This window comes from Octopus bimaculoides, chromosome 2 (genome assembly GCF_001194135.2).
Source record: "Octopus bimaculoides isolate UCB-OBI-ISO-001 chromosome 2, ASM119413v2, whole genome shotgun sequence".
In the NCBI taxonomy this organism is placed as follows: domain Eukaryota; kingdom Metazoa; phylum Mollusca; class Cephalopoda; order Octopoda; family Octopodidae; genus Octopus; species Octopus bimaculoides.
Window position 1 is genome coordinate 123,246,056 of NC_068982.1, and position 13,118 is coordinate 123,259,173.

General features: G+C 34.0%; 1 protein-coding gene across 1 annotated transcript in view; it reads left to right on the forward strand.

The window, feature by feature from the left end:
- Positions 1-13,118, forward strand: part of LOC106871078 (protein FAM102A) — a 213,295-nt gene that overhangs the window by 181,882 nt on the left and 18,295 nt on the right. Inside the window, exons 4-5 of the mRNA XM_052965569.1 lie at positions 5,464-5,618; positions 6,285-6,453. Of these exons, the coding sequence (XP_052821529.1) occupies positions 5,464-5,618; positions 6,285-6,453 (324 nt within the window). The remainder of the gene's footprint in view (positions 1-5,463; positions 5,619-6,284; positions 6,454-13,118) is intronic.

A 13,118-nucleotide genomic window follows, 5' to 3' on the forward strand; every position in this document is an offset into this window, starting at 1 on the left:
TTATGAAGGGTAATGGAGTCAACCAGACCCAAATGATACAGGTAATACCGAGTAAGTGTTGCATACCAACTAGTTCTTCTACTATTACCGTCTCAGATGAAGGGATACATCAAATTTCCCCTGAAACAGCTGTAAGACATTCTACATAAAATATAAACTTACATATGCCATTGGTCTCTTTATCTCATCCTATACGCACGCACGCACACACACACACACACACACACTTACTTGTGAAAGCTGCAAAAATTATCGCAGAACTGTTACTCAGTTTCACATCCCTATTCATTGGACAGTTGTGATGAAAACCAAATTCAGTTTTCATCACAACTGTCTGGCAAATGGGAACATGAAACTCTGAGTAATAGTTCTGTGATAATTTTTGCAGCTTTAGTAAAAAGAACATTACTCTACCTTTGATATTCAAGTACTATTTTTTCCACCTTGTTTGCACTTATGCGCTCACCTGTATGTGTGTGTTTAGTTAAGAAAAATGGCTGATGCATACTGTAAAGTAGCTAAAAGGAAGTTAAACCTGATCTAAAGGAATTAGGACAAATATATCAAATTAAGCAAATATGACTGGATAGAAATTAAGGAACTACAAGTAGTGTGTGTAGAAACATCAATGTGATACTGATTAACATGGATGAACTTCAAAGAAAAAGTTATCTCAGAAATGCAGTATTTCAAGTTAGCTGTTTGTGGTTTTTAAATTTTTTTTTCATTATACCTGTTTCATGAGTATTGATAATATTCATTTATTAGTATTTCTTCATGTATTTCTGTATTTATTTATTTATTTATTTATTTATTTATTTATTTATTTATGTTTCAAATTGTTGGATCAGATGATGAAAGTCATGGAGAGAGTCGTAGCCCAACTAATTAGGGAAAGAGTTAGTTTAGATGCAGTTTGGGTTTGTGCCAGGGAGAAACACCGCTGATGTTATATTTCTGGTAAGACAGCTGCAGGAAAAATTCCTAGCCAAAGATCTATGCTTGGCTGTTGTTGACATGGAGAAAGCTTTGACAGGGTCCTCTGTTCCCTTATTTGGTGGACAATGCGGATAGATGAGTGGTTGGTGATAGCTGTACATGCCATGTACAGGGATGCTGTCAGTGAGGTGAGGGTTAGCAACAAGTGTAGCATAGAATTCCAGATAGAAGTAGGGGTTAGGATCAGTCCTCAGCCCCCTCTTATTCATCATAGTCCTCCAGGCAATAACAAAGGAATTCAAGACAGGCTGCCTCTGGGATCTCCTTTATGGTGATAACCTTGCTCTAATAACTGAGTCACTACCAGAACTAGAGAAGAAATTTCAGGTGTGGAAGCAAGCTCTAGAATCGAAGGGCCTTAGAGTTAACCTAACAAAAACCAAAGTCTTAATAAGTAGGAAGGCGGACAAATCACAAATCCCTTTAGATAGATGGCCCTGCTCAATCTGTTGAAAAGGCATAGGTAGAAACTCCATAGGATGTACCCGATGTAAGCTATGGACACATAAGAGGTACAGCAATATCAAAGAATGGTTAACTGGGAAGATAGTTTTTGTGCATGGCAGATGTACAGGTGCAATAAACACCAAAGATGTACAGAAAAGATTCCATCACATGCCAAAGGGAAAAACTAGAAGTGGTTGATAGCTTCCGTTACCTAGGTGACCAAGTCAGCAGCAAGGGTGGATGTTCTGAGAGCGTAGCTGCTAGAATAAGAATAGCTTGGGCAAGGTTCAGAGAGCTATCTCTGCTGATAATAAAGGGCCTCTCACTCAGAGTGAAAGGTCAATTGTATGATGCGTGTGTGTGAACAGCCATGCTACATGGCAGTGAAATAGGGGCTGTGACTGCTGAGGACATGCGAAGGCTTGAAATAAATGAAGCAAGTATGCTCTGCTGGATGTATAATGTCAGTATGCATACACAACAGCATGTAAGTGCCCCGAGAGAAAAGTTGGACATAAGAATCATCAGATATGGTAAGAGAGATGACTGCGCAGGTATGGTCATGGGTAGGGTATGGACGAGGACAGCTGTGTGAAGAAGTGTCACACCCTAATAGTGGAGGGAACCTGTGGAAGAGGTAGACCCAAGAAGACATGGGATGAGGTGGTGAGGCATGACCTTTGAATGTTGGGCCTCACACAGGCAATGACAAGTGACTGAGACTTTTGGAGATATGCTGTGCTTGAGAAAACCTGGCAAGCCGAGTGAGATCGTAGTTGTGGTCAATGTTAGTGTCACATAACTGGCCTGTTTAAGAGCACCTGTTTTCGTTGGGCAATATGCTGTGCTTCTAAAGACCTGTAAAACCGAGTGAAATCATAGTTGTGGCTGGTGCCAGTGGCACGTAAAAGGCACCATTCAAGCATGGTCAGTGCCATTGCTGCCTAACTGGCACCCATGTTGGTGGCAAGTAAAAAGCACCATTCAAGCGTGGCTGATACCAGTGCTGCCTGACTGGCTTCCATGCCGCTGGCACATAAAATGCACCTACTACACTCTCGGAGTGGTTGGCATTAAGAAGAACATCCAGTTGTAGAAACCTTGCCAAATCAGATTGGAACCTGGTGCAACCTCCTGAATTGCCAGTGCTCAGTCAAACCGTCCAACCCTTGCCAGCATGGAAAACGGACATTAAACAGATGTTAAACGATGATGATGATGATGATGCATGCATATACACACATAGGTATGTCTGGGTGTACAAATGGGTTAGTGAAAAGCACTCAACCAGGTAGAGGAGTTTATTTGAATTTGATGATTCACTTCCTAGTTTCTTGCTTTTGTGCATTTGTTCAGGTCGGTCGGTCGGTCTGTCTGTCTGTCTGTCTCTCTCACACATACACAATTATATATATGTATATATATATATGTATATAGAAAAGACAACACAAGTGGGACAGGTTTAAATAGAAGTGTTATTAGTGTAACACTTGAGAGGAAGGGAAAGAATCTTGTTTTGAACATTGATCCTTCATCAAGAAATAAGAGTAGGGGGAGAAGAAAGGTGGGGAAGAAAAAAGTTTAGAGGCCACCATTTTTATCTTTCCAGCTCCTCCCACCCATCCTTTTATAATGTATAAAGCAGGGTAGTCATGTATTTCCTCTATAACAAGACACTTGCTCCTGTCACTTTATCATACATTAGCCTTTTACACTGGCATAAAGTTGCCGGTCTTCTCTATTGCACTCATGCAATGGAAGGCAGCTTTTTGCATGTTACTTAGCAACCTCCAGTGTTGGTGGTCTGAAAATTGCACACAGTACACTTTGGCATTAGGAAAGACATCCAGCCATAGAAATCATACTAAAGCTGATATTGGAGCTTGGTGCACTTCTCTGGCTTGTTGGATTCTGTTAAACTGTCACTCCCATGGAAGACAGACATGAAAGGATGGTGATGATTACAATGGTTAAACTGCTTATTGCAAAATGTAATTGAATCAACCTTCAATGAGTCATTACTTGTACATTTTCCAAGTCTGTTTTATGTTGAAAAGAATTAAATAGTTACAGTAATATGGCTCCATTCATTACCTAAAAGTACAGCTGATTCTAAGTAGTATTAAAGTGAAGGACAACATTGTTTTATCAGTTATGGAGTTACATTTAACATAGCATTGTTTTTGTAAACTTAAACAAAATAGGATTTTCTTTCTTTGAGAAACAATTTTTTTTCTGGTTTCTTTCTTTTAGATGTCATTTAATAAATAGAATCACTTCAAAATGGTTAAAATGGTTTGCTTTAGAGGGTAACAAAGGAATGCATAACAATCAATTTATTGTGTGTGTGTGTGTGTGTGTGTGTGCAAGATATGAATAAAATTATTTTTGTTCATGTTTATTTATGATATAATAGGTATTTGTATAAAATTAAAGATACACTACATTAGTGTATTCCAAACAACATGGCTAAGTTGTGAGTATGGTACCTTTGCAGTTTCAATGGTTTATCATTCCAGCTAAATGTGTATCTCTGTCACCTCATCTGTCAATATGGTTAGACATCAAAACCTAAATCCACAACAAAACTCATTGTCTCTGTTATACTTGTCCAATATATTTTTATCAGCTTCTCACTCTGGTCTAAGCCATATTTAACTGCACAAATGGCATAATTATAATTAAATAGGTTTTCATAAAAATTGCCTGGGCAAAGTTCAGGAACTCCTACCTCTGCTGGCAACTAAGGGCCTCTTGCTCAGGATAAAAGGTAGACTGTATGATGCATGCATCCAAACTGTCATGCTACACATGGGCCATGACTGCTGAGGACATGTGTAGGCTTGATAGAAATGAAGCTAGTATGATCCGCTGGATGTGTAATGTCAGTGTGCACACACAACAGAGTGTAAGCACCCTGAGAGAAAAGTTGGGCATAAGAAGCATCAAATGTGGTGTGCAAGAGAGATAACTGCGCTAGTATGGTCATGTGTTACAAATGGATGAGGACAGCTATGTGAGGAAGTGCCACTCCCTAACTGTGGAGAGAATCTGTGGAAGAGGTAAGACCCAGGAAAACATGGGATGAGGTGGTGAATCATGACCTTCGAATGTTGGGCCTCACAGAGGCAATGACAAGAGACCGAGACCTTTGGAGATGTGGTGTGATTGAGAAGACCCAGCAACTGAGATCGCAGCCATGGCCGATGCCAGTGTTGCATGCCTGGCCCATTTAAGTGTACCCTTGATGCATTGGGTGATATGATATGCTTGCTTGAGAAAACTTGTTGAGTCAAGTAAAACCAAAATCATAGCTGTGGCCAGTGCCCCCTGATTGGCTCCTGTTCCAGTGGCATGTAAAAAGCATCATCCAAATGTGGTTGATGCCAGTGTCCCCTGACTGGCTCCCATGGCAGTGGCATGTAAAAAGCACCATCTGAACGTGGCCAATGCCAGGGCTACCTAACTGGCTCCTGTGGCAGTGGCACGTAAAAAGTACCCACTATTCTCTCGGAGTGGTTGGCGTTAGGAAGAGTATCCAGCAGTAGAAGCATTGGAACATGGTGCAGCCGCTGGCTTTCCAGACTGCAGTCAAACCGTCCAACCCATGCCAGCATGGAAAACCGACATTAAAAGATGATGATGATGACGATGATTGGCATCTACTGTATGTCTGATGCCTTGGACAAGTGCTTTGTACATTGGCTTCAGGCCATACCAGTGCCTTGTGAGTGGAAAGGGTAGATGAAAACTGCATGAAATCTTTGTATGTGTCTGTTGATTTTCTTTAAAAAATGCATTCTGTAGCTCTGCACATTTGAAAAATGGAAAAAAAAACATTCCTTATTTGGAAAGTAGATAAGGATTAGTGACCATGGAAGTCAGGAAACTGGCTCTTATGAATCAGTATGACTCCAGAAGGAAACTTTACTTTTTTTCTGTCAAACTTTGAAAGTAATGATCAATAGTCTGTTTTTGATTTGTTAAATCTTATATAAACTATTTTGTGTTTTTCAGGGAAAAACTTCCTCAGTCAGTTACATTTTCAGCAGACTTGAGAGCTGACCATGGCATTGAAAATAAAGTGGACAGTAGTGAAGGAAGCCTTGCTTCGAACAGTAGTGGTTTTGGTAGTTTACCCAGAAAAGACAAACCGAACATTGCTCCACTTGGTAAGATTTACTTAAGAATTTATTTGTAAATATTGAGAAAGTATAACCAATATGTATCTGTGTGTGTGTGTGTGTGTGTGTGTGTGTATGCAATTGTGCATGGGCTAATGCCTTCTGTGTAGGCATTTTCATGTGCATGTGTGTGCACATTTTTACATGTGTATGTTTATGTGGTGACTACATCCTGGCATCTAAGTAAGCTAAACCATATGGACTGAATTGTACTACCTTGAATACGTATCCAAAATTAAAATAGGTTTGAGATTACAATGTATGTCATAGTACTCCCACAACTTGGCTGTGTAGATAAAATATATGTGGGACTTTTCTAACACTTAACCTCATCTTTTCTGTTTTGCAAAATGCTACTTTTTGCAGTTTGTTAGGAGTTATCAAATTTATAATGTTTAAGTACATTTGCCTTTATGATCATGCTTGAAGTGCTGAATATTTATTTCATGCCGGGTTCTTGTTCATGGCCGCTTGGCTATGAGACTATTGAATTTTTACAACAGAGAAAAGATAATTTTAATAGTCCAGAAAGACATTCCATCAGTATTTATAATACTGTGTTTGAAATATGTAGGTATATTTGATATTTATTTGTTGATCTCTATGGAATTTACAATTCTGACCTCTTTTTTTTTTTTTTGTGTGTACTTTCAGAGGTTCCTCCTATTTTAACTGATCCAGAAGGAGCCCGTGATGTCGATTTTGAGAAGAGCCATTCCCGAAATTCTAGCTATGCTAGTCAACATTCGCGAGGTTCCGGATATGGATCTCTTGGTCATAGTCGGCAGTCAAGTTTAAGTAATGATATTCACGGACATACTAGGTAAGCTGAAGATAGTTTTCATTTTTATTTCTTAAGTAAGCTTTCCAACCAACTGTAACAAATGTATAGATAACTTCCAGTATTAAAACTAAAGGAAAAAATTGTAATAATTACCTTAATTTTATAGAAAAATATTATTCTGGGAATAGTTAAATTTGGAAAAGAGACATTTTAATTTTTTTATAAAATATTTTTTTATTTTGTGTTGATTAAGAAAATGATTAATTCATAATTAGACATCACTTCTATTTATGCATTTCTTCTGTACTGAGCTGTATCATGATATCATGATATCTCAAAGACTATGCTCATTATTATCCTGGTTATTAATCACAGTCTTACATTCATCTGCATTTGAAGAATGTGCAGGATACCTAAATTTTCATCCCACAGGTAAACCCAGTAATGATTATTGTATTGTGTTTTTAGATAGAACACAATCTTAATTGGTTCAATACATCTTGTAAAATATAAGAAGCTTTCATGGTTGAATGATTAAAAAAGACATTCTGCTATAAAAAAAATAAGATAAAAATTAAAGGAAAATTTGATTCATCAGCTCCAGATTTTCAGAATCCTCTTATCTATGCTAACCTGAGTCAGCTCCATCTGAGCAGATGAGTAATAATCATAGAGATGACTGGTGTTTCTAACTGTAGATATTCCAGTGTAATCATACTGATATAACATTTAGGAGTAACTCCTAAGCATAACTTAACTTTAAATATGACTAACAGCTGTCTGTCATATTGAACAAGTTGGGCTGTTAAATTGTAGTACTTTTGTTAGCCTCAGTCAAAGGAAAATGTAGATTGACATGAAATTTTACTGCCGGCCATTTTAACTCAAACCAGAATGTAATGACATCAATAATGGAGTGTTTAATTTTCTGTCGTTTCTTCTTTTGACATTTGTACATTATGTCTTTAGATTGATCTTGAAACTTTATACTTTTGTTACAACAATAATCGGTCAGAAACATTTGTTTTTTTTTAAATTTTGAGATAATTGTGCTCCATAATTGTTTTCTATTAATCAACTTCATTTACTTAATATAAACCTTTGTTTACTATTAATTAACTATCATAGAGACATCTCTATAGCTTTTAAAGTCAATGTGTACAATAAACTATATATACTTAATGTTTATTTTTAATGTAGGATATGGTCATGTCATTGAACTCTTATTCAGTTAAAGCTTCTTAATTGTCACGTAATAACATTTTAGTGATACAACCAAACATAAAAAGAAAAATATTACTTGCTTAAATACTTAATTTATATTCAGGTGATTTTCACAAACACCTCCACAAAATTTTCCTCTGTATTTGATGTTATTTATGATTATTGGACAAGAATAGGTTTTATCATTTTCCATAATTTTTAGAGATTAATTTTATGAGTTTTGTTTGAAGTGGGAATTTAGGGTGGTTTTTTTATATTATTTTTTTTCTGTTTTCAAATTTACCTTTATCTATTAAAAGTTTGACTTTTTATGAAATAAAAATTATATTTTAAACAAAGCCAATCTTACTACATTACTGACATAAATCATTTTCTACAGATATTTTTAATGATTTCTCAAATTGAGTTGTATACCAAACAGTGTCATATTCTGTTCTCATCATATCTACTTGTATTTATGTTAAGCCTTAACCTTTAGCACACTGCCTTTTCTTTAGAATCATTTCCCCTGCCACTGCCTTGTTACTACAGGGAAGAAAACTCACCCGGTAACATGATACACCTACAGCGTGCTAAAGGTTAAACTTCTTCATATTTGTTTGGTATACATTGAAAACATTTGGTATATAGATGTAGAAACCTAGTTAAAGATTAATGAGTTGATATAAAGATAAATGTTTAACTTTATCTATTACCTTCTGAACTTGGATAATCAATCATTCCAACCTTAGACTGTCAGTATATATCTCAGTAGAATATCTTCTGTCAAGTATCCTGGTGAGCTCTTCATGCATTGCTGATCAATTTACTTAATAGATATTTTCACAAGTAAATATAATATAAACAGCTTGTATTTATCTCACATTATCTTTTTTGTTCTTCATCTTAAATTGTTTGTATTATGATTTAAAAAAAAAATTTTATTAATCATTTAAAAATATTTCCCTTCTATGTAATTATATTTCCTTCCATATGAGAGCATTTTCATAATTTTAATTCCTTCAGCTTTCACAAAATCATGTTTTCTCTTTTTCCATTTTTATCTGTCAGATTGTATGTCAGGTATGTAATGCTCATTTTCATTTGGTGTTCTGCAAAAATGTTCATGAAAGTGTATATTTAATTTCACCCTGCCCCCATCTGAATGGTACTTGTCTCCAATATGCATTTGAATTAAACATGTTTAGTGAGATTTTGTTAACAAATGATATTACTTTGCAAAGTGATAAATAACCATTAAATTATCAGGATTGACTTTCATACTTGATGTGCATACTTGATATCTTCACTCTAGCAGAATATATAGTGATAACTTCATATTGCACAGCTAGATCATAGCTACTAACCAATATTTCAGCAGAACATACCTATGTGTACTTTAAAGTACACTAAAATAAATTTTGTTTTTTTTAACTCTGTAGAACATTGCACCAACTACTAACCAGGTAGTAATTACTAGGTAAGTTAAACAGTTAGTTAAACAAATGGAAGCCAATGACAAGTTCTCTTATATTCTTGAAGTCAGTTTTATGTTAGCTAAGGTTTTAATGTAGTACTATTTGAGTACTGTAATATTTAAAAGGCAAATAAATAAACACATCTTTAATAATTAAAATATTATGAGAAAAGTGACAGCTCAAAGTGAGTGTATGTGAAAGGTATAAGTATTTAAATAATGCTAAAAGTATTTTTACATGTGTATTGTATGGTAAGTTTGCCTTAGAACAATGTAGACACCAGTCTACAGCTGAATATATCATATTTATGTATACTGTATCATATACCTGTGAAAACAAATTTTGACAGCAAAGATATAATCAGTAGAAAACACAATAGGAAGCTCACTTTTTTTCAAGGCATTAGTTTGTTACTAAATGGCTATAAAGTAATTTCAGAAAGTGTTACAGCAAGTTTGAATAAGAAATGCTCTTCATATGATGAGAATGATGATGCTGTTCATCAGATCCTAAATACTGACAAACCTCTTTTCCTTCTGTTTACTTGTGAGTACTTATGTAATAATCAGATTAATCCTGATGAAACATATTTGAACCTTGTGATTAATAAGGACAACAGTGGTGAGGTAGTGGTTCAAATAAGTGAGAAAGCTAGAGAAAGATATCTGTCTGTCACACATTGAAGACTGTTAGTGTATTATTTCATGACGAAAGATTTTTTTCATCATTGTGTTTATATATTTAAACATAAAAAGAAAATATCTACCTACTGGTGCCAAGTATATGAAAAGGATTGTATCATTCCCCTTGCTTTGAACTTTGTATTACTCTATTATCACACTTTGATTATAAACTCGTCAAAGACAATGATGAAATTTATAAGACGGTGCATTTTAGTAAATTTTATTGACATCACTAAGATTTTAAAATAGAAATTTCATAATCACAACATGGTACTTAAAATTAAGTTGTTTGATGTATGAAAAGACAGTAAATAAGTTACTAACAGCTGTACGATTCAGTGGAAATAAATAAATGTGATAACATTAAAGGAATGTTAAGAGGCATATCTTAGACTAAACAAATATTATCAAGGACAAAATAGTCATTAAATAATGTCTATATACTAGAGGAAATTAGAGTGGGAGAGAAAGGGAGAGAGATGAATAACGCAGTTAATTTCCCTCTCTTTTATGGTGACATGGTAAAAAAATGAAACAGAAATGCTTTATTCTAAAATAGCTTGCAATAGATTTGTATTGGATATGTCACCATAAAACTGTAAGCTTTGTGTGAAGCTGTCTGCAGTGTTTCCCTTGTTGCAGTTGGTTGCATCAGATAAAGTCTGCTGAATTTTGTCTTGTGTTTAGCTTGTTACATCTGCAATGTGAGAACTGTCATTTTCATAATCACCTATTTTAAAAGAGGCAATCTGTTTGGTGTATACAGTAGGAAAAGAAATCAATCTAGTTTTCATATAAATGTCTGAGATAGCTATGTGTTTGATTCAGTACATCTTTACTAGGAGTATGGAAATAAAATCACCCAAAGTTATATTGTTAAAATTGTTTATCCACTGAAGTTTAGCTGTTGTTTCTTATGAATTACATTTTAATTTCTTAATATTGAATCATTAGTGAAGTATCCAACTTGGAAAAACCTTTTGTTGTTTTGTTAGTCAATAAGAAACTTTTACATAAATGGCTCAAGAGCTTTAAAAAAAAAAGGTGCTTCTCCTTTTAGAAAGTTAACAATAAAAGAATATTTGAATTATCTTCACATGAGGTTTCATTCTATTTGAAATTTAATAAATCAATCTTTCCCCTTAACCCATTGATTGTTAAATCAGTGTCTTTTCGGGAAATATTGTTAAGCAATTAATTAGCAATACTTAGTAAAAAAAAAAGTAAATAAAATCAGCACTAACAATTTTAGAAAGGCATGCCAATTTCTTTATCAACAACTTATTAGGTACACGTTTCTCCAATAACCTATTTAACTTTTGAGCATTAGGCAACTATCTTCCTTAGTTTCCCTGCTAGGTACATTTGTTTTGTCCTCTTTTTTGTCTGTGCAAACTATTTCTACCTATTTTACTGTATAAACAGCTTCGCACTGTCATTGTTTTTCAGTCTCATAATCCATTAACATAGATTTTTCATGGTTATAATTGTGAATTTTTATTAGTATATAACTACGCAATACTTTTGCTCTATATTTTTATTCTGGACAATGTTTTCCCCTGTGATTACTCTCTGATGATATGAGTTATAGGTTATATATTATCATTAGTTTAAACTCTTGCAACGATGTCACTTACTGTGCATTTGCCTTGTGAATGAATCCTAGAGTTCTATTGTATAATTGTTTACCTATTCTCACCTTAATTTTAGTTAAAATTTGTGCTTTATATGTATTTGTTGTTTTTTCATTGTTAGAATAAACAAAAAACAAACATTAGTTTTTGTTTCATATCTTTGAGTTGTTTGAAAATATTGAAGTCCCCTATGAAAATATTGATTAAAAATTGTCAATTACCTTTCATGATCAGAGACATCCATTAATGGGTAATTAGACCCTTTAATTTTAGTGGAATAATTGAAACTGCAACGCTCATTATCTTTATCAAAGCAAAATCAGAGAACTTGTAAGAATCAGAAACAGAACTTAGCTTGCAGACTTTTATGATCTCACCACCTGTTCTATTGTATCTATGTCAGAATTTGACCACTTATGATGCAGTACTTTGTTTGTCATGAATATACCACCAATGATATTGTATTTGCTTTGACAGGATTTTATAAAATATGATTTCAGTACTTGGTTTGTCAAGATCTTATCACTTATATGGTACCTATGTCTGAACTATGTCATACATATATAGTACCTATGCTATGGTACTTGAGCCAGGATCCCACTTATGATATGGTATTTTCCACTTCCATTTAAAAAGAAACATTATAGATGATTATTTTAAGCTGCTTTGTCATTTGGAGTTCATTAAAATTTGGTGTGTAGTAGAGTTAAATAGATTTACTAAATTTTCTAATGATGTCTTCTAACATTTCTATAAATGACTTGAACTCATCTTGAAACCGACTCCATACTCTAGTATGCTGCCTACAATCTGTAATATTTTACAACATTTACGTTTATAAAGTGACTTTATTTGTTTTTAAGTTTGGAAGTAAAGTTGATGATAGTGTAGGAACTGAATTTGAATTTAGGAAATATGCATATATTTATTTTAGAATTTTGTGAAGCAGAATTGTACATACATTAATTACCTTGTTTTAAGGCTTTAGAAACTCTGAAACTATAAATGATTTCTATAGTTGGTGTAAGGCTCTTTTTGTAGGATGGGATGCTAATTTTGAGTTCATTAGTTCTTCTATATATTAATGGTATTCCTTTAAGTATCTCTGAATGTATGAAGAGTAAAACTATTATGACAAGATTAGAGCTCAAATAGACATGGTTTCATAACATATCTAGCACAATTTTTACCTGCTCCATCTTTCTCATTAAAAGATAAGGTATAATAGCAATGATTTAGATTTCTTATTGTCAATTTAATAAATATAACTTTATATTATGATTTTTAATACTTATATTCACCAAAGAGTTAAATATTCATATTTTGTATGTTTGCACAATAGCATGATATTTATTTTTCACATATGAATAAAAAATAGATAAGTATATTAGTATGGTAAGTCTTTCTTTTGGCCTATTGTGTTAAGCATTACACCTAAGTTTGCTTGTGGGTTTTGTAGTTTAGATCTTTACTGACATATGCAGAATTTCAAAAGAAGTAATTGCTCTCACTGCACTATACATATCTGTCAATATATGCTGTAAGTGTTAAGGCCATCAGTCAATTTCATGATAAAATTCAGTGTTAATATTGTAAACCACCAAATGAATTACTTATCAACTTTCAAGTCAACATAGGGCTGTCCATTACTCATATATCTTTCTTTTTCTTGTAATGTGATTTAGACTCAGTAGCATAGCTTCGGC